This window comes from Biomphalaria glabrata, chromosome 1 (genome assembly GCF_947242115.1).
Source record: "Biomphalaria glabrata chromosome 1, xgBioGlab47.1, whole genome shotgun sequence".
NCBI classification, from domain to species: Eukaryota; Metazoa; Mollusca; class Gastropoda; family Planorbidae; genus Biomphalaria; species Biomphalaria glabrata.
In genome coordinates, this window is record NC_074711.1 from 52,143,485 (window position 1) to 52,166,885 (window position 23,401).

The window sequence follows — 23,401 nt, forward strand, 5'->3', positions numbered from 1 at the left end:
ATAAAACTCTTAAATTTCACTTATTATTCGTATCCCTACCCAAACTTGGCCCCGCCAATGGTTAAGTCCGGCCATGCTATTTACTGACGGGTGAATATAGAGTACATTACTTGTTCTTCCCCCTCTTATTTTACCTGGGATAACTCTAGTCCGACTTGCAGAAATAAAAAAGTGATCTTTCCATGACTTTTTTTCGCGCTAATGTTACGTGGGGTAACTCTAGTCCGACTTTTAGAAATAAAAAAAGTGATATTTTCTTTACTTCTTGTCCAAACTTTTGAGACATAAAGAGAATTTTATATATATAGATTCTTTTGTATTTAGTTGGCAATTTAGTGTCCTGAACATTGTTTATTCTATCTTGAAAAATCTCCACTCTCATATCTGTATATACAATTCTCTATGCGGGATACCACGCACGCAAGTCGACTCTAACCCTCGATGAAAAAGTCATGGAAATATAACTCTTTTGTTTCTGCAAGTCGGACTAGAGTTACTCCACTTAACTTTCGCGGCGACAGAAAGCGCGGCTCAGAAAAAAAAGGGGGGGGGTGGAAGGAGAACAAATAATCTTCTCTTTATATTTAATTCTTTACGTCGCTTAACCATGCGGGACACCACGCACGCACGCCGACTCTCTAACTCTCCTCCCGCCCGCACCCGCGTCTTCCTCGTTCTCCAGGCATGCGCTGACAGTCGTTTTCCCAAGTCATGGAAATATAACTTTTATTTCTGCAAGTCGGACTAGAGTTACTCCACGTAACTTTCGCGGCGACAGAAAGCGCGGCTCAGAAAAAAAAGGGGGGGGGAGAACAAATAATCTTCTCTGTATATTTAATTCTTTACGTCGCTTAACCATGCGGGACACCACGCAAGCACGCCGACTCTCCAGGCATGTGCTGACAGTCGTTTGCCCAAACCCACCTCATTTAGACAATTATGTCTTTCAGAAAGTTATCTCCGTCACTAAATAGCGGCGTATGTATATTTAAAAGCACTCACTCAACCATCACTAATTCTCCCACTTTCCGTGGACGAAACAATTTGAAAAGTTAACCTGTTTTCATTTATCTTGGATCTAGGACAACTGAGATATTTTCATGATCGAAACCACAGCAGTTGAATTGACGAAGTATGTTTTTTTTTTATTCGCAATCTCATGTTGTTTTTTAAGCCACCACATTGAAAAGTAGGACATTATACTTCTGTTCTTATACTTAATGTCCTCAAATAATAAGAGGCTTAGCTCAACCGTTGAGTTCAGACTTTAAATCTGAAGGTCAAGACTGTAACCGCGCGATAACTTTTTTTTTTTCTTTTAAATTGCATAAAATTACAGAAAATTTAAAACAAATTTATAACTTCAATCCCGATCCCGTTTAGATAATTTTTTAAATTTTGATTAAAAGAATTGATGGTGTTTGCAAAACATCAGAGAGTCTTTCAAATAGTTCGATATAAAGCTAAAAAGTCGAAGAATTCTAAGAGATTAAATATTGGACTATTTTCTACGGAGTAAGGTTTGTGTGTGGGGCGGGGGTAAGTGATACTGGTAATCGACTTCAAGTCGAACAAGTATGTGTTTGAGAGTGGAAGCGTTACGAAGCACCAATTAGAACAGAAACTAAAATTCAAGTTTTTAAGGGTCGGGGAGAAAATGGTGGTTAGGGGAGTGAAAAGTGATAATAGAATTCACAGGCCAGGGTGTATTTGGGAGGGCGTTTATCTTAATATAATGTTAGAAATAAGAAAACAAAGGAAGGGGGTCCATGGCAAAATGAACAAAATATAGCCTGTGAATAAATCAACGGGCGTAGCCGGTGGGTAAGCTAATTACTATAAAATGCTTAAAGATTACAATACTGTGTATAAGAATATTTTATTGTACTGCTTGACTTGTGAATCTTATATTTTGTGTCAATATTAAGATTTCTAGTTTACATTTTCGTTGGAATTAACTTCGCTTTGATCTTAAAGATAATGTTAAAGTAGCTAACTCTGACCTCACGATTATGATAAGCTAATTTATCAGCACAATGAATCATGTAATCTAGAAAGAAGAGCTGTTGAACTATTGTGGTCTAGAAAGTTATGCTTAATGCCTATAACGTGCTTCACACTTGATACGATTTTTTTTCATGGTTGCACTAAAATGAGCCTAACCACTTTGTATGGACATTAAAAATTAAAATGAGCCTAACCACTGTGCTGTGGATGAACATTAAAATGAGCCTAGCCACTGTGCATGGACACTAAAATGAGCCTAGCCACTGTGCATGAACATTAAAATGAGCCTAGCCACTGTGCATGGACATAAAATGAGCCTAGCCACTGTGCATGGACATAAAATGAGCCTAGCCAACGTGCAAGGACATTAAAATGAGCCTAACCACTGTGCTGTGCATGGACATAAAATGAGCATAGCCAATGTGCAAGGACATTAAAATGAGCCTAACCACTGTGCAAGGACATTAAAATGAGCCTAACCACTGTGCTGTGCATGGACATTAAAATGAGCCTAACCACTGTGCATGGACATTAAAATGAGCCTAACCACTGTGCAAGGACATTAAAATGAGCCTAACCACTGTGCAAGGACATTAAATAGAGCCTAACCACTGTGCATGGACATTAAAATGAGCCTAGCCACTGTGCTGTGCATGGACATAAAATGAGCCTAGCCAATGTGCAAGGACATTAAAATGAGCCTAGCCACTGTGCTGTGCATGAAAATTAAAATGAGCCTAGCCACTGTGTCATCACTCAGCACTTCTTGTATGGAAGTTATCTGGTTTATAGAACTTCGAAGCTAATTATTTGTTTTAAAAAGGGGAAATACTCACGAGATTCTTTTTGGGGTGCCCTTCACTCCAACTGTACCACAGAAATGAGAGGGAACTCTGATGCTGCCGCCCAAGTCACAGCCGACTCCTAACACTGAACCTCCACCGCCGATCAGAGCGCCTTCGCCACCACTGGAGCCTCCACAGGTGCGATGGCGTTGAATGGGGTTTCGGGTTTCCCCATACACAGGATTGTTGCAGGATAAGCTTAAATTAAAGGAATCAAATTGGAGCGATGTTCTTTGATCTTTTGTTTTAAAAAACGATCATTCTATCTTCATTTTGTTGACAATAACTAGAAGCCTGTAAGTTAAATGTATAAGGGATCAAGCAATTGGCAGTAGTCTACATTGCTTTAGTGGCGACAAGAAGTGTACTTTCCCTCATCTCCAAGAAATGTACATAGCGTCAACTGCTAGAAGTGTACTTTGTTACAGATTCTGGAAGTTTAAGGCTTGCATTACTTCATCTCCAAGAAGCCTACGCAGCTTCAGCTAAAGAAGTGTACATAGTTTCAGTGTACATAGCTTCAGAGTGCATAGCTTCAGTGACATAGCTTCAGTGTAAATAACTTCAGAGTATATAGCTTCAACTTTGAAAAATGTGGTCTAGAAATACTTCAGTTTGATTAAGTGAGGAGTCGTTGAAAAGGAAGCAATGTACAGTGACTAGATCTTTGTATTTTTTAATTATTTTGCAGTTAAAACATATGTATCGTATTGTCATGTCTACATATCTAGAAGACATTATGAAACTCTGATTTGAAGAAAAGTTTACAATTTTACCTCATCTGTGCCTGTGACACGTTAGTTCGACAAAATGGTACAGCACCCAATGTTTTCAACATCTGAAAGATAAACTTTTGTATTAACTGAACATAAGGCGTACGATCAAAAAGCTAACTAAAGCTAGTAGTATTTATTTAAATTACTTATAAATGACATTAATTGATTCTTCGTGTTCTTACAGTGTTACAAGCTTTATGTTCTTGTAGTGTATTATCTTATTATTGAAAATCACTAATGAAGTGAGATGGTCGGGTAGAAAAGAACAAAGTCACAGATCGTATAATTTCCATCAAACGTTACCTGGACTCATTTATCACCTTGTAGTCACGTGACTTATGACTGATATGACATACAGGATGGAGGTCAAAACATCATTTTCTGGGAGTAGATACGTTACAATCCCAATGTTCTTTTGAGTTCAATTTCGATGATTCATTGTACTGTTGTTGTTTTGTTTTTTACTTCATGTTGACTGCCCATCTGAATTGGCAAAACGCCTCCAAGTTTCAACCCTTCTCCCCCCCCCCCCAATGGGTTTCTAGTGGCCTACACAAAAGACCTACCTTAACTTAATGACTTTCTAAACTAAATTACAAATAGCAGCTTTTAAGGATATGTAAATGTACAAACCTGTGACATGGCAACGAGCTATTGGTTTAGACTGCCCACAGGTTGTACAAGTTGCAGGTTAGTATTAAAGCCTACAATGACGATTAGTTTATCTTATCTTATCTTATATAATACAGACGTTACTTCAAAAAAGAAGATGATTACGTCCTACGCGTCATGCATTTAGTCATGCATATTAACCAATGACTTAAATTCTGCCAAGTCACTGGTTTTCTGGCTAGCTCAGGCAACCCATTCCATGCTCTAATAGCACTAGGGAAGAAGGATTATTTGTACAAATTTGTCCTAGCATATGGAACGAGGAGTGTGCCTTCATCTTTGTGTCTTTTTGAGTATTTTATTAAATTTTGTTTTTGTATTTGAAGATTATGGTTCAGTGTTTTATGTATGATTGCTACTTTACTTTTAAGTCTCTGATCTACCCTGAAGGCTTTCTAAATTTAGTGATTTTTACTAAAGGTGTTACTCTAGTCAAATGTGAATTTTCGTTTGTTATGAGTCTCACTGCTCTATTTTGTATCTGTTCCAGTTTCATAATGTTTTCTTGAGTTGAGGGGTCCCAAAGTCCCAATTTCTATAAATCAAATAAGAACATAAAAACAAAGTTCTTATTTGATTTATAGAAATTTCTTTTAATAAACCCTAATGCTTTGTTTGATTTTTGTATAGTTTCATCAATATGTGGATTCCATGACAGTTTTTCATTTATTATAACACCTAGGTATTTTGCGTTTTTAGTCTGTGTTACTGGTTTGCCATGAATAAGATAAGTGGAATTAATTTGTTTTAGTTTTTTTGTTACTCTTAACAACTGACATTTTTCTGGGTGGAAAGACATGCTCCAATTTGATTCCCATTTCTGTAATTCATCTAATTCTCTTTGTAAAATATATGTGTCTTGTGTTGTTTTTTTATTGTTCTATATATTATGCAATCGTCTGCAAATAATCTGACTTTTGTTCCTGAAGTAATGCAATTTGGTAAATCATTTATGTAAATTAAAAATAGTAATGGACCTAAGACTGTTCCTTGAGGTACACATGAGTTTACTGTTATCGGTGTTGATTTAGAGCCATTTATTATTACAGTTTGTTCTCTCCCTATCAGAAAATCTTTAATCCACTGATGCAATGGACCATTAATGCCGAAATATTATAATTTTTTAAACAAACTATGGTGGTGAACTTTGTCAAAAGCCTTGGAAAAATCTAGTAAGATAGTATCTATTTGTTCACTATTATCTAAACCTTTTGAAAAATCATCAATTGGTCCTATTAGTTGTGTTTCACATGATCTATATTTCCTAAAGCCATGTTGGTATTGGGTGTGGACATTTTGTTTGTCTTAGTGGTTTATGGTGTTGCTACATATTATGTGTTCTAGGATTTTACATGTGATGCTGGTAAGTGATACTGGTCTCTAGTTTCCTGGGTCAGATTTTTCTCCTTTTTTAAATAGGGGGGTGACATTAGCTTCTTTCCAGTCCTTTGGTACTCTGCCCTGGTTAAGTGAAGCCTGAAAGAGTATTTTGAACACTGGGGCTAGCTCATTGCTTAGTTCTTTGAGTCATCTAGCTGGAATACCATCAGGTCCAGAAGCTTTATTTGGTTTGGTGTTGGCTAATAGTTTTTGGATTCCATTTTCTTGTATTACTATATCTTCTATGTTGTCTACTTGGTTCAAATTAAGTAATATGTCTTTGTCTCCTGGGGCTGAGAATGCTGATGCAAAGTATTTGTTTAGGATGTTTGCATTAGTTTCATTATCATTATGTATTATGTTATGTTCATCTTTTAATGGCACTATGCCTGTTGTTTCCATTTTCTTAGACTTAATGTATGACCATAGGTTTTTGTTGTTATCTTTAGATATTACATTGTTTATGTATTCACTCTGCAGCTGTCTGCTTACTTTTTGGGTTAAGTGTTTAATTTTTATATACTTTTTGTAAACTCTTTCTGCCTTAGTTTCTTTAAATTTTCTATATAGGTTTTCCATCTGTTTACAAAGCTTCTTTAGTCTATTATTAAACCAGCATTTATTTATTTTGTTTCATATGGGTTTAGTTGGTATATGATTTTCTATAATGCTTTTAGATGGTTTTTAATGAAATTCCAGAGGTCATCGACTGGTTGGTTAATGTCTTTTTCTAATAAGAATGTTTGTTGAAAGTTTAATGCAGCTTGGTGTAGTTGTGTTAGGTTACATTTATTCCAGAGACAGATTTTTCTTTTGTGTTTAGTATTGGCTACTGCTTTTATCTGACTGTGTATTTTTATGATCTCATGGTCTGATAGACCAGGGATAATATCATAGTCAACTACTAATCCAGGTCTGTTGGTTAAGAGGAGATCTATTGTGTTGTTAAATCTAGTTGGCTTTTTAAAGATTTGATCTAAACTTAGGTTGTGTAGAGTTTCTACGAAAAGCTCATTTATGTCCTTAAGGTTTTGGTGTTTATCTATGGTTAGTGTTTTCGGTCTGAGTGGTAGAGCGTTTTGGCTTTTGAACCAAGGAGTCTCAAATTCTAAGACCTTTGACGGCTGGCATTTTTGGGTCCTCCGAACTCTATTGGGTACCTGACATACGTTGTGGAAGGAAACAAGGTTGGTCTTTGTGCTGGCTACACGACACCCTCTTTTAGCGTCGGCCATAGAAACAGATGAGTTTAACATTATCTGCCTCCAGTGAGGCCTAAAACGGTACCCCCTTCATATAAAACTAATTTGTGTTTCTTGATTAGCCACTAACAACGTTATATTCGGAAGCCAAGAAGCTTCTCATATGAAATGTGTACTTGAGAACTTGTTACAAAGCTTTGATCAACTCACGCCGTGCGTCTGTCTGCTACTCATTTCAAACATGCTCTGTCTCTCACTTCTGATTCTTGGGTCAAGATGAAACGTGACACACAATTATTCATTGTTCCCAACTAGCATGAATCAATATAGAACAAGACCAACCAAAAAAATAATTAATTGGTGGTAATTAATTAAGTTTCTTTGAATCTAAAAGGGAAATAAATCATAGAATATTGAGAGCTGTAGCTGTAATGTTGGGTTCTTCCCCTTAGATAAACTTTAAAAAAAAAAAAAGTGCTTTTATATTTCGCTTGTTTTGCTACATAGAATGAGCTTCCTTAAGTTTATCTCGCCAGGTGTTTTCGATCTTTCGCGTCCATTTGAGGTCAATGGTTTTCATTCAAGTGCTGGACCACGACCCCCCCCCCACCTTTCTTGACACATCTGATCTATCGCCACCTTGTATTGGAATATTCTTATTCTACCTTGTGTTAACCTACTATCTCGCTGTGTTTATGTTAAACATTATAGAAAGACATTGACAGTTTTGACTTCTGCACAAGAAACAAAGTTAGTTACGAGTTCGCACCGCTATGCAGGTAAACGTCCGATATCTTATGACTCACCAGGTGAAGAAAGAGTGACTGCAGTCCATTCCCAGCTTTATAAGCTATTTCATTGCTACCTAATCACAAAAAGTTTACTTTCCTTTCGATTCCAAATGTGAAATGTTTGCAAGTAGATTTTATCCACTTATTATTGTTAAAATATTCAATATTTTAAGAAAGTTTGAGTCAGTAGACAATGACTTATCAGTGTGTGTGTTTGAGTCAGTAGACAATGACTTATCAGTGTGTGTTTTGAGTCAGTAGACAATGACTTATCAGTGTGTGTTTTGTGTCAGTACTTAATGACTTTCACGTCTATTGGTAAAAAAATATTTCTAATCGCATAGATATATTATTGTTAGCCTAGATCTATTACAAATTTAATGACATGACTGATCCAAACTAATTGATACAACTACGGCTAATATGAGCTGTTGTTTGTTTGTATATTTCGTTTGTTCCTAATTGTTTTTGTTAAGTACTATTTCATGCTTTTAGCTTTCTGAATGCACTATGATCATATTACTTGACTGGACCATTTGGGGAAAGGGGTAGTGGTGAAAGAAGGTGGTATCTATATCTATGAACGACAAGCCTATACACTAACCACTGTGCCAGACAAGTGCTTATGAAAATAGAAGAATAAAGTTATCTATTGTAAGTTTCAAAGTTTAAAGTGGCGACCTATTTCTCTTAACAAAGTATAAAGGGGACTCATTCAACTTACACCACCACATCAGTCTGTTACAACTTCTTTTCCTTGTTCGATACCAAACAAAATGATTAATTCTCAATATTTAATTAACTAATTAGTTATTTTCTTTTATTGATTACTGTTTTACCAGGTAAAAGAAATAATTGTGCAAAAATTTCAGCTTGATCCGATATTGGGTATGGGAGAGGTAACGTGTACAAGTTTTCTACCAGACAGACAGACAGAGTTGTTATAAGCTTTGTAAATAGTAGCCTACTATATTAACCCAATACGAAACATAAAATGTGTCACTGTTACGTTCATTGTCCCGTGACTTCATAACTGAACGGGACGCTATTCGTTCGTGATCTTGTCTGTCCCCATCTGGATTAGACATTTCGGGTAGGCAATAAAAAGCTGTGCAGAGATAAATCTTCTTCGTCTTACAAATTTCTACCTACTATAGAAATAAGTATGCAATTAAAATGTAGTCTAAAAGATAATGCATGTATCTGATCAAAATTCCCTAACTTGCAGCCCGTAACGCTGAATATTAAAAGTGTCTAAGACTTATATAAAAACAGACAGAAACATGACACTTGGGATTAAGGCTCACATAAAGTGCTAAGAATGGCTGGAAGGTGTTAGGTTTAGGTTGGAAGATGTAAGGTTGGAAGGTGTTAGGTTTACCTTGACGACAATGCTGTCTTCGCACATCATCTTATTGATAAGAAAACTACAGCCCGCGTGACAGTCGTTACCCTACAGAGTAAATGTATTGTATTACCTACAAATTGTATGCATAACAATACAGTGCACTGATTATTTAAAGCAAACATTAAAAAGGAAAAAAAAAGGTGTCAGTACAAAAAGAATTGTATGATTGACTTTAACATAAGCATTAATGAAACTAACATTTACACACACACTGACAAACATACAATAGTACTTTAATCACTTTGCTACCATAAGCTCTAATATCCTTTGCAGTTCATGGGTGTTTTAAATAGTAGGCCGTAACCGAAAACACAATGTCTATAACTTTGTACAAGACACACGTGTAGTAACATAAATAGTAAAACTAAGTAAACTGGAAGCTTGAGGCGAGTTAGCACATCATTCTACATTTGGAAACAAACATTTTGTGTTGTACTAATTACGACTTTGATCTAATACTATTTTCAGCCTGTGACTATGTAAAGAACTCAACCTACCTGTAAGCCAACCACCTCCTTGAGACTTACAGGGATGCCGTAAAGAGGACCAACCTCGCCAGGACTTACTGCATCCAGTTGTTCTGCTCTGGACTTTGAAATAAAAAAAATTATGGTGAAGAACTATGAAGGTGAATTTAAATTAGAAATGAAAAAAAAAAATTAAAACAACTTTGAAAGTTAACGTATTCGTAGATTTGAGCCAATTTATGTGTGATTGACTGTTCATGGCATTCTACGTTCAATTATATTAATTTTCTTTATGAAATCCTTTATGGGACATTTAATGTTTTAGAGAATACACAGGTGGACTTTTATACATCGAACAACTAGAGTAACATCTTAGATTAAATAGTATATACAGTACAATTAAGTCTTGGTAATGTGGTTTTCCATAGTTAGCAGGCTCTCACTCATTAGCCTACCTTGTATCTATGCTTTCAGGCTTCGTTCGAAAAATTATAAAAAAAATTAAAGCAGGAAAAACAAGAAAAAGATGAAATGTAAAGTACACAAAAAATGAGACAATTACCTGAGCATCAGTGATAAACTCTGTGATACAATTAAGGTCTTCGTTAACTTCAAGGGCCTAGATGTGCAGATGAGCAAAAAATGTTAGGCCTACAATAAACTATTACAAGTAATTTAAAAAATTGTCACTACCTTTAAATAGCAGACTGTGAATAGCACAAGTTAATTGATGCAATGTCAATTAGATTTAAATTCAACAGAAATCATCGTTTGACTCAAAGATTTCCACTAGTCTTATAAACATCCCTAGAAGATTTAATTCTTTTTTTTTTAAATAGTTATCAAGATGTGTTATTGTAGTTGTAAAGATGTGTAGTGTATTTGTATAAACCTGAGAGTGTAATTATAAAGATGTGTGAGAGTAGTTTTACAAATATGTGAGTTTATTTATAAAGATGCGTGTGTTATAATATAAAGATTATAAAGATGCGTGTGTTATAATATAAAGATGTGTGGCTAATGTTAAAGATCTGATGTTCTTAATATTAAGATGTACGTTTGAAGCTAATTATGATGTATGAAAGTAGTTATAAATGTGTAGTTATTAAGATATGGAGATGTATTAACTTTGGCTTGAAATGCCAGAAGAACTTGCGATGGCTTGAGTTGTCCTTTCTGTAGTTTCTCCTGGAGCTCGGCAAACGGCATATCAACTATCCACGTATCCACCTGAAACAAGTGTAACATTTAGTTTTACTTGTAACCCCAGTCATGTAGTAGACTCGAGGAGGTTTATATTTTTTATATTTTACAGACTATAAATAAAAGAATGTTTCTTTCAAAAACATTAACAAGCTGTATATAAAAATTACTTTTAGAAAATAAGCTTATACAAAGGAAGGAACTGTGAATTTACACCCATATCTGTCAATACTGTAAGGTGTATTTCCTTTTTCAGTATCTAACAAAACAAATTAATTACCACTGATAAATTAATTAAATGATTAATTTTTTTTATTGATTCATGTTTTGTTAAGAAAAATGAATACTTGTGCAATGTTTCAACTTGTTCCAAGACTAGAAAGCGGAAAAATACTACAAAATGTGTACCAGACTGCGTGTATGGGTATAAGCTGACCCAGGAAACTACAGACCAGTATCACTTACCAGCATCACATGTAAAATCCTAGAAAACATAATATGTAGCAACATCATAAACCACTTAGACAAACATAATGTCCTCACACCATACCAACATGGCTTTAGGAAATATAGATCATGTGAAACACAACTAATAGGACTAATTGATGATTTTTCAAAAGGTTTAGATAATAGTGAACAAATAGATGCTATCTTACTAGATTTTTCTAAGGCTTTTGACAAAGTTCACCACCATAGTTTGCTTAAAAAATTAAAATATTTCGGCATTAATGGTCCACTGCATCAGTGGATTAAAGACTTTCTGATAGGGAGAGAACAAACTGTAATAATAAATGGCTCTAAATCAACACCGATAACAGTAAACTCAGGTGTACCTCAAGGAACAGTCTTGGGTCCACTACTATTTTTAATTTACATAAATGATTTACCAAATTGCATTACTTCAGGAACAAAAGTCAGATTATTCGCAGACGATTGCATAATATATAGAACAATAAAAACAACACAAGACACAGATATTTTACAAAGAGAATTAGATGAATTACAGAAATGGGAATCAAATTGGAGCATGTCTTTCCACCCAGAAAAATGTCAGTTGTTAAGAGTAACAAAAAAACTAAAACAAATTAATTCCACTTATCTTATTCATGGCAAACCAGTAACACAGACTAAAAACGCAAAATACCTAGGTGTTATAATAAATGAAAAACTGTCATGGAATCCACATATTGATGAAACTACAAAAAATCAAACAAAGCATTAGGATTTATTAAAAGAAATTTCTATAAATCAAATAAGAACATAAAACTAAAATGTTATTTAACCTTGGTTAGGCCAATAATAGAATATGCATCCTCTGTTTGGGACCCCTCAACTCAAGAAAACATTAAGAAACTAGAACAGACACAAAATAGAGCAGTGCGATTCATAACAAACGAATATTCACATTTGACTAGAGTAACACCTTTAGTAAAATCACTAAATTTAGAAAGCCTTCAGGACAGAAGGCTCAAAAGTAAAGTAGCAATAATACATAAAACACTGAACCATAATCTTCAAATACAAAAACAAAATTTAATAAAATACTCTGAAAGACACAAAGATAAAGGCACATTCCTCGTCCCATATGCTAGGACAAATTTGTACAAATACTCCTTCTTCCCTAGTGCTATTAGAGCATGGAATGGGTTGCCTGAGCTAGCCAGGAAAACCAGTGACTTGGCAGAATTTAAATCATTGGTTAATATGCATGACTAAATGCATGACGCGTAGGACGTAATCATCTTCTTTTTTGAAGTAACGTCTGTATTATATAAGATAAGATAAGATAAGCTTTGTCACAAGTTCTGAAGAACGAGAACTTTGTTGGCTACCAAATATAACGTTGTTAGTTGGTAATAAAGAAACGGGTGGAATATTAAACATAAATTAGTTTTATATGACGGGGGTACTGTTTTGGACCTTGCATTATTGAGACACATGTTGTAAAACTCATCTGTGTCTATCGCCGACGATAAACAAGGGTGTCGTGTAGCCAGCCAAATAAACAGAGTGAGTTTATGAGAGTGAGTGACTTAATAATGAAAAGTAATAAACTTTGTGAAGACATAGTTCTAGACACTAGATGGAGAGAGACAGTGACCAAGAAGTAAGTCGTACCATGCGAAAAATGGAAAGCTCCTCTTCACTATTGGTGATTAATTATATTGTTTGGTATTTCGAACAAGGGAAAGAAATTGTACTAGTTGTGGTATAAGCTGAATTATTCCCCTTTATAGGTCGCCGCTTTAAAGTAATTTTGAAACCAACAATGGATAACTATACAAACTTTTATTTTTCATAAGCACCTCCCTAGCAGAGTTTTTAGTATGTCAGTTTGAGGAGGCTTGAGTCATGAGTTTGATTTCAAGTCGTTCCTCCCCCCCTTTTTTTTTTACAATGCTTTTAAAAAGCGATTACGGATCTCCCTTTCTTTTTTTCCCCTTCTCACTCTCCCCCCCCCCTCATTTTCCCAAATGGTTCAGACCAGATCTATTACAAATTGAATAACATGGCTGGTCCCTACACGTTGATACGATTACAATGTGTAAGTGTAAGCTTTGCTTTTTTTTGGCAGTATTTTTTTATGTTTTTCTTTTTTTAATTGTATTAACTTAGTAGTTTTTGTGTGTTTGTTTTGATAATCAGCCTATAAAATATTAACTGTTGTTCGAGAGTTAAATTTCTACACAGGATTTTTAATGTCTTTTTCCTTATTTTGTTGAAGTTGAAAATATCATAAGTGTAAACAAACGGATGGACTGGATTAGAACGATTATAATTTTTAGATTCTACTAAATGATACAAATCTAATGCTAACTAGTATGAATTGAGTCATAACAGTATATATGTCTATGGTCGGAACCTTGGATTAATAGATACATTGTACTGGTATAAAAATGGCTTACCTTGGACTTTTGAAGCACGGATTTCACTTTTTCAAACGTTTCTTTAGCTTTGGACTGCCTGACTTGTATCTTTTCGCGCACGCCAGACATTGTACGTCTGCGGTAAAGTAAGGATGAACCGAGCCTGGTCAAGACAACCACAGCACAAGACGCCAACAGACCAAGACCGCCTCCAGGGAAATACTAAATGACAAAAAAATAAAACAAATGATGCTTGTGAAAAAAGAAAATGTTTAAATGGGCTGGTAATAGAATATCACACGTGTACCCAGTAGAACTAATACCCCATGCGATATCTGAGCCAAACAATATGAAGTCTAAATGTCGAGATCTCTGAATTATTATCTAAACTGTGTCACTTAGTAGTTGGTGCTAAATCCCACAGTGACGGTCGACTCCAGATAATTACCTTTAATGAGAATACTGCGCTAAACAAGGAATGTTCCCCCAGACTAGATCTGGTATTCAACGTATAAGTACAAATAAAAATAAATGAAAGCCCAAGATAAACAAAAAAAAAATCGCTAAGAAAATCACATTATCTGCTGCAAACAGTCATCTTTGGTTTTTTTTTAAATTATGGTTTCTAGTTTAAGTCTATGTACCAACAAGATACTTGCTAAACAATGGAATAATTCAAAATCACTGATCCATAAACACATGTACCGGAAGCTCAAAATTGGAACCAGTGAAATCTGCCCATGTGGAGTATCACCAGAGAATGCCGACCACGTCCTCCAAAACTTCTCTCTTTACCAAGAGGCCCGTATAAGACATTGGCCCCAAATCACCCCAATAGAAAGAAAACTATATGGAGAGCTCCCTGATTTGGAAACCACTGCGCAGTTCATCTCATGTATTGGTCTAGTCATCTGAACACTCCAACATAACAATAAGAACGAAGAAGAAGAAGAAGAAGAACTGATCCATAAAATATCAAGATAATAGTCAGACATCAAAGAGGTTACGTTCTAGGCCTCCGTTACCACAGAATTCGGTTAATTTTTTTTTTAAGTAAGCAAAGTTCTCCTTTCAGACCTTTTGATCTATGGGGCAGATGATGTAGAGGCCGGCGACACACGGTTCACGAGGCTGTCATATGGTAAGCGCAGCGACCAACCGCCTTTACTTTTTCCCCAACTAATGTCAGGTACCCATTGGAGCTGGATGGGCTCAGATCCCGAAAGTAAAATTCCCAGGACTCGAGTCCAGGATCCACGGTTCGGAAGTCAAGCGCTTTACCACTCAGCCATCGTGCCTCCCGATTAAATTAACTCAAGTTATAAGTCTACTAGTCTAGTCGTTTATGAAGTAAAAGACATTGTTGCCTGTTTGTGTAATATGCGTTAAGGACTATCGTGACGATGGTCCCCAGTTCGAGTGCCGTTTCCGGTCATCCTGCAGGATGTTTGTTTAGTCTGATAAGAAGATATCTTCATATTTACGAAGGATCAAACAGAGTAGGCCCTTTTCCATTTTAATAAAGAAATACCAAATGTTGTTTTACACTCCTATACAAAGTGAGGAAACAAAAGAGTTGTAATATAAATAAAAGATAAAGTTAAGAGGGGGACAAAAGTAAAGCCACTGCCACTACAAAAGTAAGATATGTTGTGAACTTCGACTCAGTTACAGAATATTCTGTGTCTGTCCATAATGCAGACATGGGAGTAGCCCGGGGGAAGGGGAGGGGTCAATCTCCACCCAAATAAAACTGATGGCTGTAGTTTTCTGTTAGTTTTATAAAAACTAAAGCAAAACTACATTCACCAAAATACATGAGTGGGTTGAGGTTTAACTCTTCTCTGATAAAAGTCATAGTACACTAACCCTAACCCTATCTAAGAGACATTGAAGTAACAGTGTGAAAAAAATAAAGTAAAATATTGCCACTCCACCAATTCCTAGGAGGATGGTGAGGTTCAAACTCCCCCCTCCTAATAAAAACTAAAGCCTAAAGCAAAATTATTGCTACCAAATGCGGGACTCCATAAATAAAGTGCAGTGAATAACAATTTTTATATTACACTTGCCTTTTTTTCTGTTGTTAGAAAAATAGCAGGATCTAAATACAAGCAGCAACTCTAGGCTAGCTTACAGCGCTCCCCCAGACCCCTGGCTGGCAAAGGAAAGGTATTTACTGTCATTACGTTAGTTCAATTATATTCTAGCGGCCAGGGCTCAAAATAGACCTCCGAAAATGAGAAATGAACGGATTGTCTGTAATGAGCATTTAATACGTAAATTGAGAGTAATAAAAGTGTTTTACATGACTATGCTAACCCAGTTGCGACATGCATATTTTTCTAAATGCGTGCAGACAAAGCCTTTGTATGTGTGTGTGTGTATGTCTTCAAAAAATATCGCCCTTCCAAAGCCCTCCCCGTAAAAAAGATACTACGCCCTTGACTGCAGACAACATTACCCACTAATCTCTACTCACATTATCGGTACATAGAAGAAAAAAAAAGCCCATTACGATAAATGTCATGGTGTTTCCTATTACCCTATAAATTACCAAAAGATAATACACTTACGAATTATCACACAACGTAACACAAATTTGAATTATCAACAAACTGGCAGGAAAATATTTTTAAATGATATGTTCAAACATATATGCTTGGATAATGCATTAAATATTTAGAAGAATAAGATAGTTTTTTATTCGAGTTTTCCAAGCTTCTTTTAAACAATTAGGAAATAAAGGGAAACAACCGAATATGTTCGACTATGTGAAGTCATAATAACTATCGTACGCGAGACCTCTTTTTGCCGATATGACCTCCTAACATAAGCCTCGTTTTCAGTTTGTCCAATGTTTTGTTGCACCTACAAAAGTAAGATAAATGAGCTACTCCTGTTACCCAACCCTTCTATTCGGTATCGAAAGCGGAACGTGGAGGGAGGACAAACTCTTTCCTCCTCTCTTGTTGCTGTTTTATGATTCCTCTGTGGATATGTCTATAAGTCATTAGAATGTATCTATTTATAATGGTTCCACCTTAACTCCTGCTAACAACTGCATCATTTTATGACACTGATACTCTAAAGACTCTACTTCATCTTCTTATCCTTATATTACAGACGTTACTTCGTAAAATAAGATAATTAGGGCTACGCATTTCATGTGTTAATCCAGTCATACATGTTGATCAATGACTTAAGCTTTGCTAAGTCAAGTTTCAGTACTTGCAAGATAGTGATCTTCACTCTGGTCCACAATTGCATTTACAAATGAGAATAGACTATTTCGTTGTTAGTTTCTCACAAAGCAAACTCAACAACCTTTTCTGTTTCTCCGTAGGGCTAAGAATGGAAAATGGAAAATGAATTTTAAACACTTGTGAGAATTCCAATCCCAAATTTTGTCTGAAGAATCGAACCTTGCAATTAATCTCATCAAATAGCTGTCTGCATTAGACCAAGCCTCACCCAAACAATGACTCTCTATGAGATATTCTGCACAGTTTGAGTAGCCTATATCTTTACCATTGACGCTTCAGCGTTAATCTCGTAACCAACTCGGCGTCGTTCAAAGTTAGAAAGTTACTTGCCTACTTTGTAGAGGTGCTTCATACATTTCTGTATCAATTTGTCGATTACACGAAGAAGATTCAGTGATTCGTGCGTCCATCAATAAAATAGAACTGTTGATAATATTGCTGCAATTTTGTGTAGAAATACAGCGACAATATAACAACATATGGGTTTCCAAAGAAGTTTTTGACTATGATGTAGCGCTTCTTATGAGACAAGAACTATGATTTCAAACCAGGAAATAACTCCACCATCAGAGATCTAACATGCATCTGGTCTTTCCTAAGTTCAAAACGTCAACATTCTACGTCAGAATTCGTTTCAAGATTCCCACGTGAACTGTATAAATACTTCACGTTCACACTTTTGTGTTTCCTAATTTCTAAGTAGACAGTCTGCAGCAGTTTTTTATGACCTTGTATACTACATGGGCAGCATAAGGACCGAGAAGTAATGCCTAATAATAGTAGCTGGGAAATTATTAATTTTACTAATATTTTAAATTATATTTCTTTAATAGAAGCGGGTCATTTTTCCATGAAAGCGGGATAATGGGCGACCCGCCCGGACATTTTATAAAAAGCGGGTCAGGTGGCCTAACCCAACCATCTTCTTAACCAGCATCTTATACTACGCATTATCTTATACTATCCACCATCTTACAATGCCTATCATCTTGTATTATCTACCATCTTAAATTACCGACTATCTTATATTACCGACTATCTTATATTACCGACTATCTTATATTACCGACTATCTTATATTACCCACTATGATATATTTCCGCATTATAAAAATCAATACATCGATTGCGCATTATACAAATCCAGTATCATATATAGAGATCTAGTTGCATTTTAATGGACTTTACTTATTATAATAAGCATTTTGTAAAGCGTTCTGGTTCAATCTCTTTGGGGCTAGAAGGTATCTGTGAGCTTTGGGTACACAGCAACTTACAGCAAGCACAACTCATCAATTTGAAATTCCTTGTCAACCTAAGGATTCGAACATTTTCAAAAAATACAAATGAAATTATGTTGTAAAATTTACGTTTCGATATTCAGTTTCATTTGCCTCAAGTGTAATGTACAGTTAGGGCGCCACAATTTTCAGATAAAATCTCTCCAAGCCTTTCTTTACACTTTACATCTTATTTAGAATAAAACTCGTTCCTTATTGGACGTCATTCTATTATTTTCCTAGCCGGTCAGAGAAAGACTCGTCCATTCCTTGATATTGTCATTTGTTGTTTGTCTGTCTTTCTTATTCTCTCTGAAACAGTCATTCAGAAAAATGTTCTGAAAATCCAAACGGATCAAAAGAAATCTAGGCCATGATGACTAACATTTTTCAGTCGGAAGGGGAGGGGGAATATAGATTTCCGAAAACGCGAGACCCATTACACATAAAATTGTCCCATTTAATATGCCGATTTCTATGCACTATGGGACGAAGTCTCGAAGGCCGGATATCAAGTGCCTGGTACGAACCGAGTTCCATATTTCGGTCATCACTGATCTATATTTCCAATCATTATTTTTTACCATTACAATGACTTTCGTGACCATCGTAAGAGTAATTTTATCAAACGATTTTTTTAATCATAGTATTGTTATAACCCTATTCGCGACGCATAAGGGTTAACTGTGTGTGATCAGCTGACATATGTGACACAGACCAGTTATACAGTTTAGCGTGCTATCTTGAAAGGCAAGGGACAGTACTGGCATGAACTTTGCACGTGAATAGCGCCCGCGTTATGGTCATCTGATCATACGCCTGCGCAGACCAGAGACACAGTGTGTAAGAAAGCGGCAGTTCAAGACCGGAGAGCGTTGAGACCGGGACTGTTAGTCGGCCATGAAGTCTGTCCTGGTGCAGTCGTGACCTCCGTGACCCCAGGCCGTAAGGCTGGATTGTGACGTAGTAGGTCAGCGACCATTGTTTCTGATCGTAACCAGAGCCTGGCTGTGTGTTAGCGCTTAGGCGAAGTGTTGTAAACTGTAACACAGCCAACGTGTAGTTGTCCTGATGACTATACACAGACGTATTATTAAACTAGACTAATCACTGGATCTAGACTTTATGTATTTACTTAATATACACACTAAGCGATTGTGTTAGCATTAGCGCTTAGGCGAAGTGTTGTAAAATGTAACACAACCAACATGTAGTTGTTGTCCTCATAACTATAAACAGACGTATTATTAAAGTAGACAAATTACTAGGTCTAGACTTAGATGCTCATAACTATAAATAGACGTATTATTAAAGTAGACAAATTATTAGGTCTAGACTTAGATGCTCATAACTATAAACAGACGTATTATTAAAGTAGACAAATTACTATGTCTAGACTTAGATTCTCATAACTATAAACAGACGTATTATTAAAGTAGACAAATTACTAGGTCTAGACTTAGATGCTCATAACTATAAACAGACGTATTATTAAAGTAGACAAATTACTAGATCTAGACTTAGATTCTCATAACTATAAACAGACGTATTATTAAAGTAGACAAATTACTAGGTCTAGAATTAGATCCTCATAACTATAAACAGACGTATTAAAGTAGATTAAGTACTAGATCAGACTTAGATCCTCATAACTATAAACAGACGTATTATTAAAGTAGACTAATTACTAGGTCTAGACTTTATGTATTTACTTAATATACACACTAAGTGATTGAAGACTGCTTTGTGTGTGTTGTAAACTGTAGTGTGTTGTAAACTGAACTGTAGCACACCTGGCTGAATGTTTGCATTAGTGCTTAGGCTAAGTGATATAGTCTGTAACTCATTAACGTGTAGTCATGTATGTTATGACTTTTCTATAAACAGTATTACACCTACATATGTTATTAGAATATAAAATTGATCAGTTGCTTTACAACTTAATGTACACACTAATGATAACAAGCATCACAACAGAAATAACACAACATGAAAACAAATGTGTGGTGTTATATAGCAATTTTATTTGCAGACAAAGGATACCACTTTAATGAGTTAAGTTTTTATTGCAATTGCTTAATGAACATATGGAAAAAAAAAATTTCAATAATTTACAATACACATTTTAAAAATACAATGATTACATATAATGTTAATGTGATTTAAATATATGGATGGCTGCCTGTTCAAGCGGTTTGCTCATATAATGTTAATGTTATTTAAATTATATATTATATATATATGGATGGCTGCCTGGTGGAGCGGCTTGCGCTCCGGACTGTCGCTTAGATTTATTGATGGTCCCAAGCTCAAACCCTGGCCGCTCCCATCCCCAGTCATGCAGTCATTAAATTTCTTTAGAACCACATGAACACAATAACCAGCAACATATCTTATCTTATAGATTACACAAGTTACTTCAAAAAACAAGATAATGGGTCTAATATAACATCTAACAGTTAGACTTACAGAGAACCTTTATGATGTTTTGATGAATCATTAAAATTAGGAAAGATAAAAGAAATATTTTCATCTTTTTGATTTATCCCACTGTATCTTAAACCTTTAAATATATGTAGTGTACATGGTCAATAACTTATATAAGCAGGAATCTGCAGGATGTGGGTAATTTAGATAGTCCATAAAAAGTGACATGGTCTTCTTATTTAGTCCTGATTGGTTTAAGTCAATTTAATATATTTATTTCATTGTCATTTTTTGTATTTGTGTACTTAGTGTTTTCTTTAATAGCATTTAAAAACTGTTAGTATTGTTGGTAAAATTTTTTGTAGAATATTGTTCTATGTGTTCTAACAAATTAATAATTTCATAAATGTAGGATACAGTTTTAAGAAGTAGCTTATCACCTTTACCAAATACTTCTGTTTGTTTAAAAAAAAAACATCAAAGAGATGTACCAAGAACAATAGAATATATATATACTACCTTAACTGGACCAGAACCTTTACAATGTACATAAATCATACACTCCTCTTGACAAAGAACATCCAAAACGAAGACACATTTATATTTCTTACACTATCTTGAAATTCACTGAAATCACTGATATGTTTTTTTTACTATTATATCCTTATATGTTTGACATGTTTCGGATGTTCCTTCAGAGTTGACGACAGGGGATGGGAGCGGGCAGGGTTTGAACCAGAGACATCGATAAATCCAAACGACAGTCCAGCGCGCAAACCACAAGACCAGGCAGCCATCCTGCGACTTCCTGAGACTTAACACTTTTTTTAATGCACTCTCTACTCTTTCATGTGTAGTAGCTAGTCCACAATACTTCATCGTCTTCAAAATGGTAAAGGCAGATCTGAAAGTTAAATAAAGTTTACTATTAATATTTTTTAGATGAAATGCAAACTGTAAATAAATACTGTATATAATATAATAATATCAAACATTTACTAGAATATCTATTGATAGAATCGTTATTAAATTAATAGATTTACATAGTTCTAGCCTAAAGTAGTATTTACTTCCTAGCAATAGCCTCTTTTTATAGTCTTGTTGATCATCAAAAGCATACAAAATTTAAATTATTTATAATACTAATATTATATGCTAGATGATAGTAATAATTATTACTTACTTTAGAGTATTCCTTTATAGTACGTAATCCTTCAATACTGTCCATGATACTTCGTCTTGAAAATGTTAATGGCAGATCTGAAAGTTTACAATTAATTTTTTTTAAATGAAATGCAAACTGTATAAAATATAAAATAAAATGTATATATTAGGCCTATATATAACATCTAACATTTACTAGAATAATTTGGTATATACCGAGGTATAAAATATGACAGATCTAATAGTAACTGTCTAACAGTCTAATAGAATGAGTCTATGTAACTATAGAATACTAGTAATAGACTACAATAGATTATAGATCTGTATTTCTACTGGTTATATATATATATATAATATATATCTATATAAAATATATATATAATATGTATCTCTATCTATTATAAATCTATAAGTTACTACCTGTCTACTTCTATATAATATACGGACTATACTATGCTATTGGTATATAAACTAGATCTAGACTCTATAATTATTGACAGAATCGTTATTAAATGAATAGATTTACAATTAGATTTACATCGTCCTAGCCTAGATCAAGTATTCAATGCCTAGGCTAGGCCTAGATTTCTAGATCTACCCACTTTGACTTTATATAATGATTATCATGTTAATCATCAAAAGCATAAAAGTCAATTAATTACGTATAATGTTAATATGCTGGATCTAGAAATATTTACTTACTTTAGAGTACTCCTTTTATGGTACGTAGATCTAATCCTTCTACTAAGCCAAAGGTATTACCGCTGGCCATTTTTTCTTTCTAAGCCACCATTACACCATTCATCATCTTTTGGTAATCGGAAAGCATATCTGCTAGTAGTGCTAGATCTAGATCCTTTACAAAACGAGACATTTGTTCACCATTGTAGATCTAGAGTTTTAATCCATGATGAATATTTTGAAAAGTCTAAATCATATTTAGATGAAGATTCTATTTGTTTCAAAAGAAATCTTTCTGTCTATGTAAACTACACAGCAACACGGTGGACTGAGTGGTTACGTACACACGCATCAATCCGTGACGCATAACCTTGGCCTCTGACCAGTGATGACGTAGGCCGCGACCTGGTCAGAGCTAAGGCTTTCTATGTCGAAGGCGCCGGTGCAGTCCTCCAGTGAAACGTACGAGTCCAGGAAGAGACAGCAGAGTTTATGAGTTTAGTACAGTGATATACAGTCTAACGTTGTAGTAGTTGATTGTGTTGCCAATTGTGTCGTATTGGCTGTTTTATTTGACGCTTATTAAAGTACCAGATTATTTGGAGCCTTGTTGTCAAGTTCTTGATGTTTTAGATGTGCTGTGTTGTGTTTAGCAGTGTTTACAGAAGGCCAGATTAGGAGAGATCGTAACAGTATTTACTGCTTTAAAATTGTGTGGTTGGTTATAGCGCTGGCTTCGTAACCTCCTCGTCAAAGCGTTGGTCACATAAATAAGTGTGCTTTACATAAACTTCCCCATAGACCGCTTGGTTTATATGTGTATACCTTTCTGTTCTCAGCATTTAGTGCACTTATCAAACTACTAACACTGGTCTTTGACATGTATGTATATACAGCTTTAAAAAAAAAAGACAATACTAGAACCAAACCTTGTAAGTCTCTGAATAGAAAGCGTACAGAAAAAGA

General features: G+C 35.1%; 1 protein-coding gene and 1 long non-coding RNA gene across 3 annotated transcripts in view; both read right to left on the minus strand.

Moving 5' to 3' along the window:
* The window catches only part of LOC106054635 (fatty-acid amide hydrolase 1-like), a 57,188-nt gene that overhangs the window by 24,717 nt on the left and 9,070 nt on the right, over positions 1-23,401 (minus strand). For both annotated transcript variants that reach the window (XM_056043316.1, XM_056043325.1), the window contains 7 exons: positions 13,658-13,840; positions 10,677-10,778; positions 10,111-10,167; positions 9,579-9,671; positions 9,055-9,126; positions 3,629-3,690; positions 2,844-3,050 (listed from right to left, as the gene is read on the minus strand). In XM_056043316.1, coding sequence (XP_055899291.1) covers positions 2,844-3,050; positions 3,629-3,690; positions 9,055-9,126; positions 9,579-9,671; positions 10,111-10,167; positions 10,677-10,778; positions 13,658-13,840 — 776 coding nt within the window. The remainder of the gene's footprint in view (positions 1-2,843; positions 3,051-3,628; positions 3,691-9,054; positions 9,127-9,578; positions 9,672-10,110; positions 10,168-10,676; positions 10,779-13,657; positions 13,841-23,401) is intronic.
* LOC129928599 (uncharacterized) lies at positions 20,166-22,866 on the minus strand. The gene is made up of 3 exons (XR_008780040.1): positions 22,457-22,866; positions 21,774-21,850; positions 20,166-21,494 (listed from the first exon to the last, which is right to left on the minus strand). It is a non-coding gene; the product is annotated as an uncharacterized LOC129928599 (long non-coding RNA).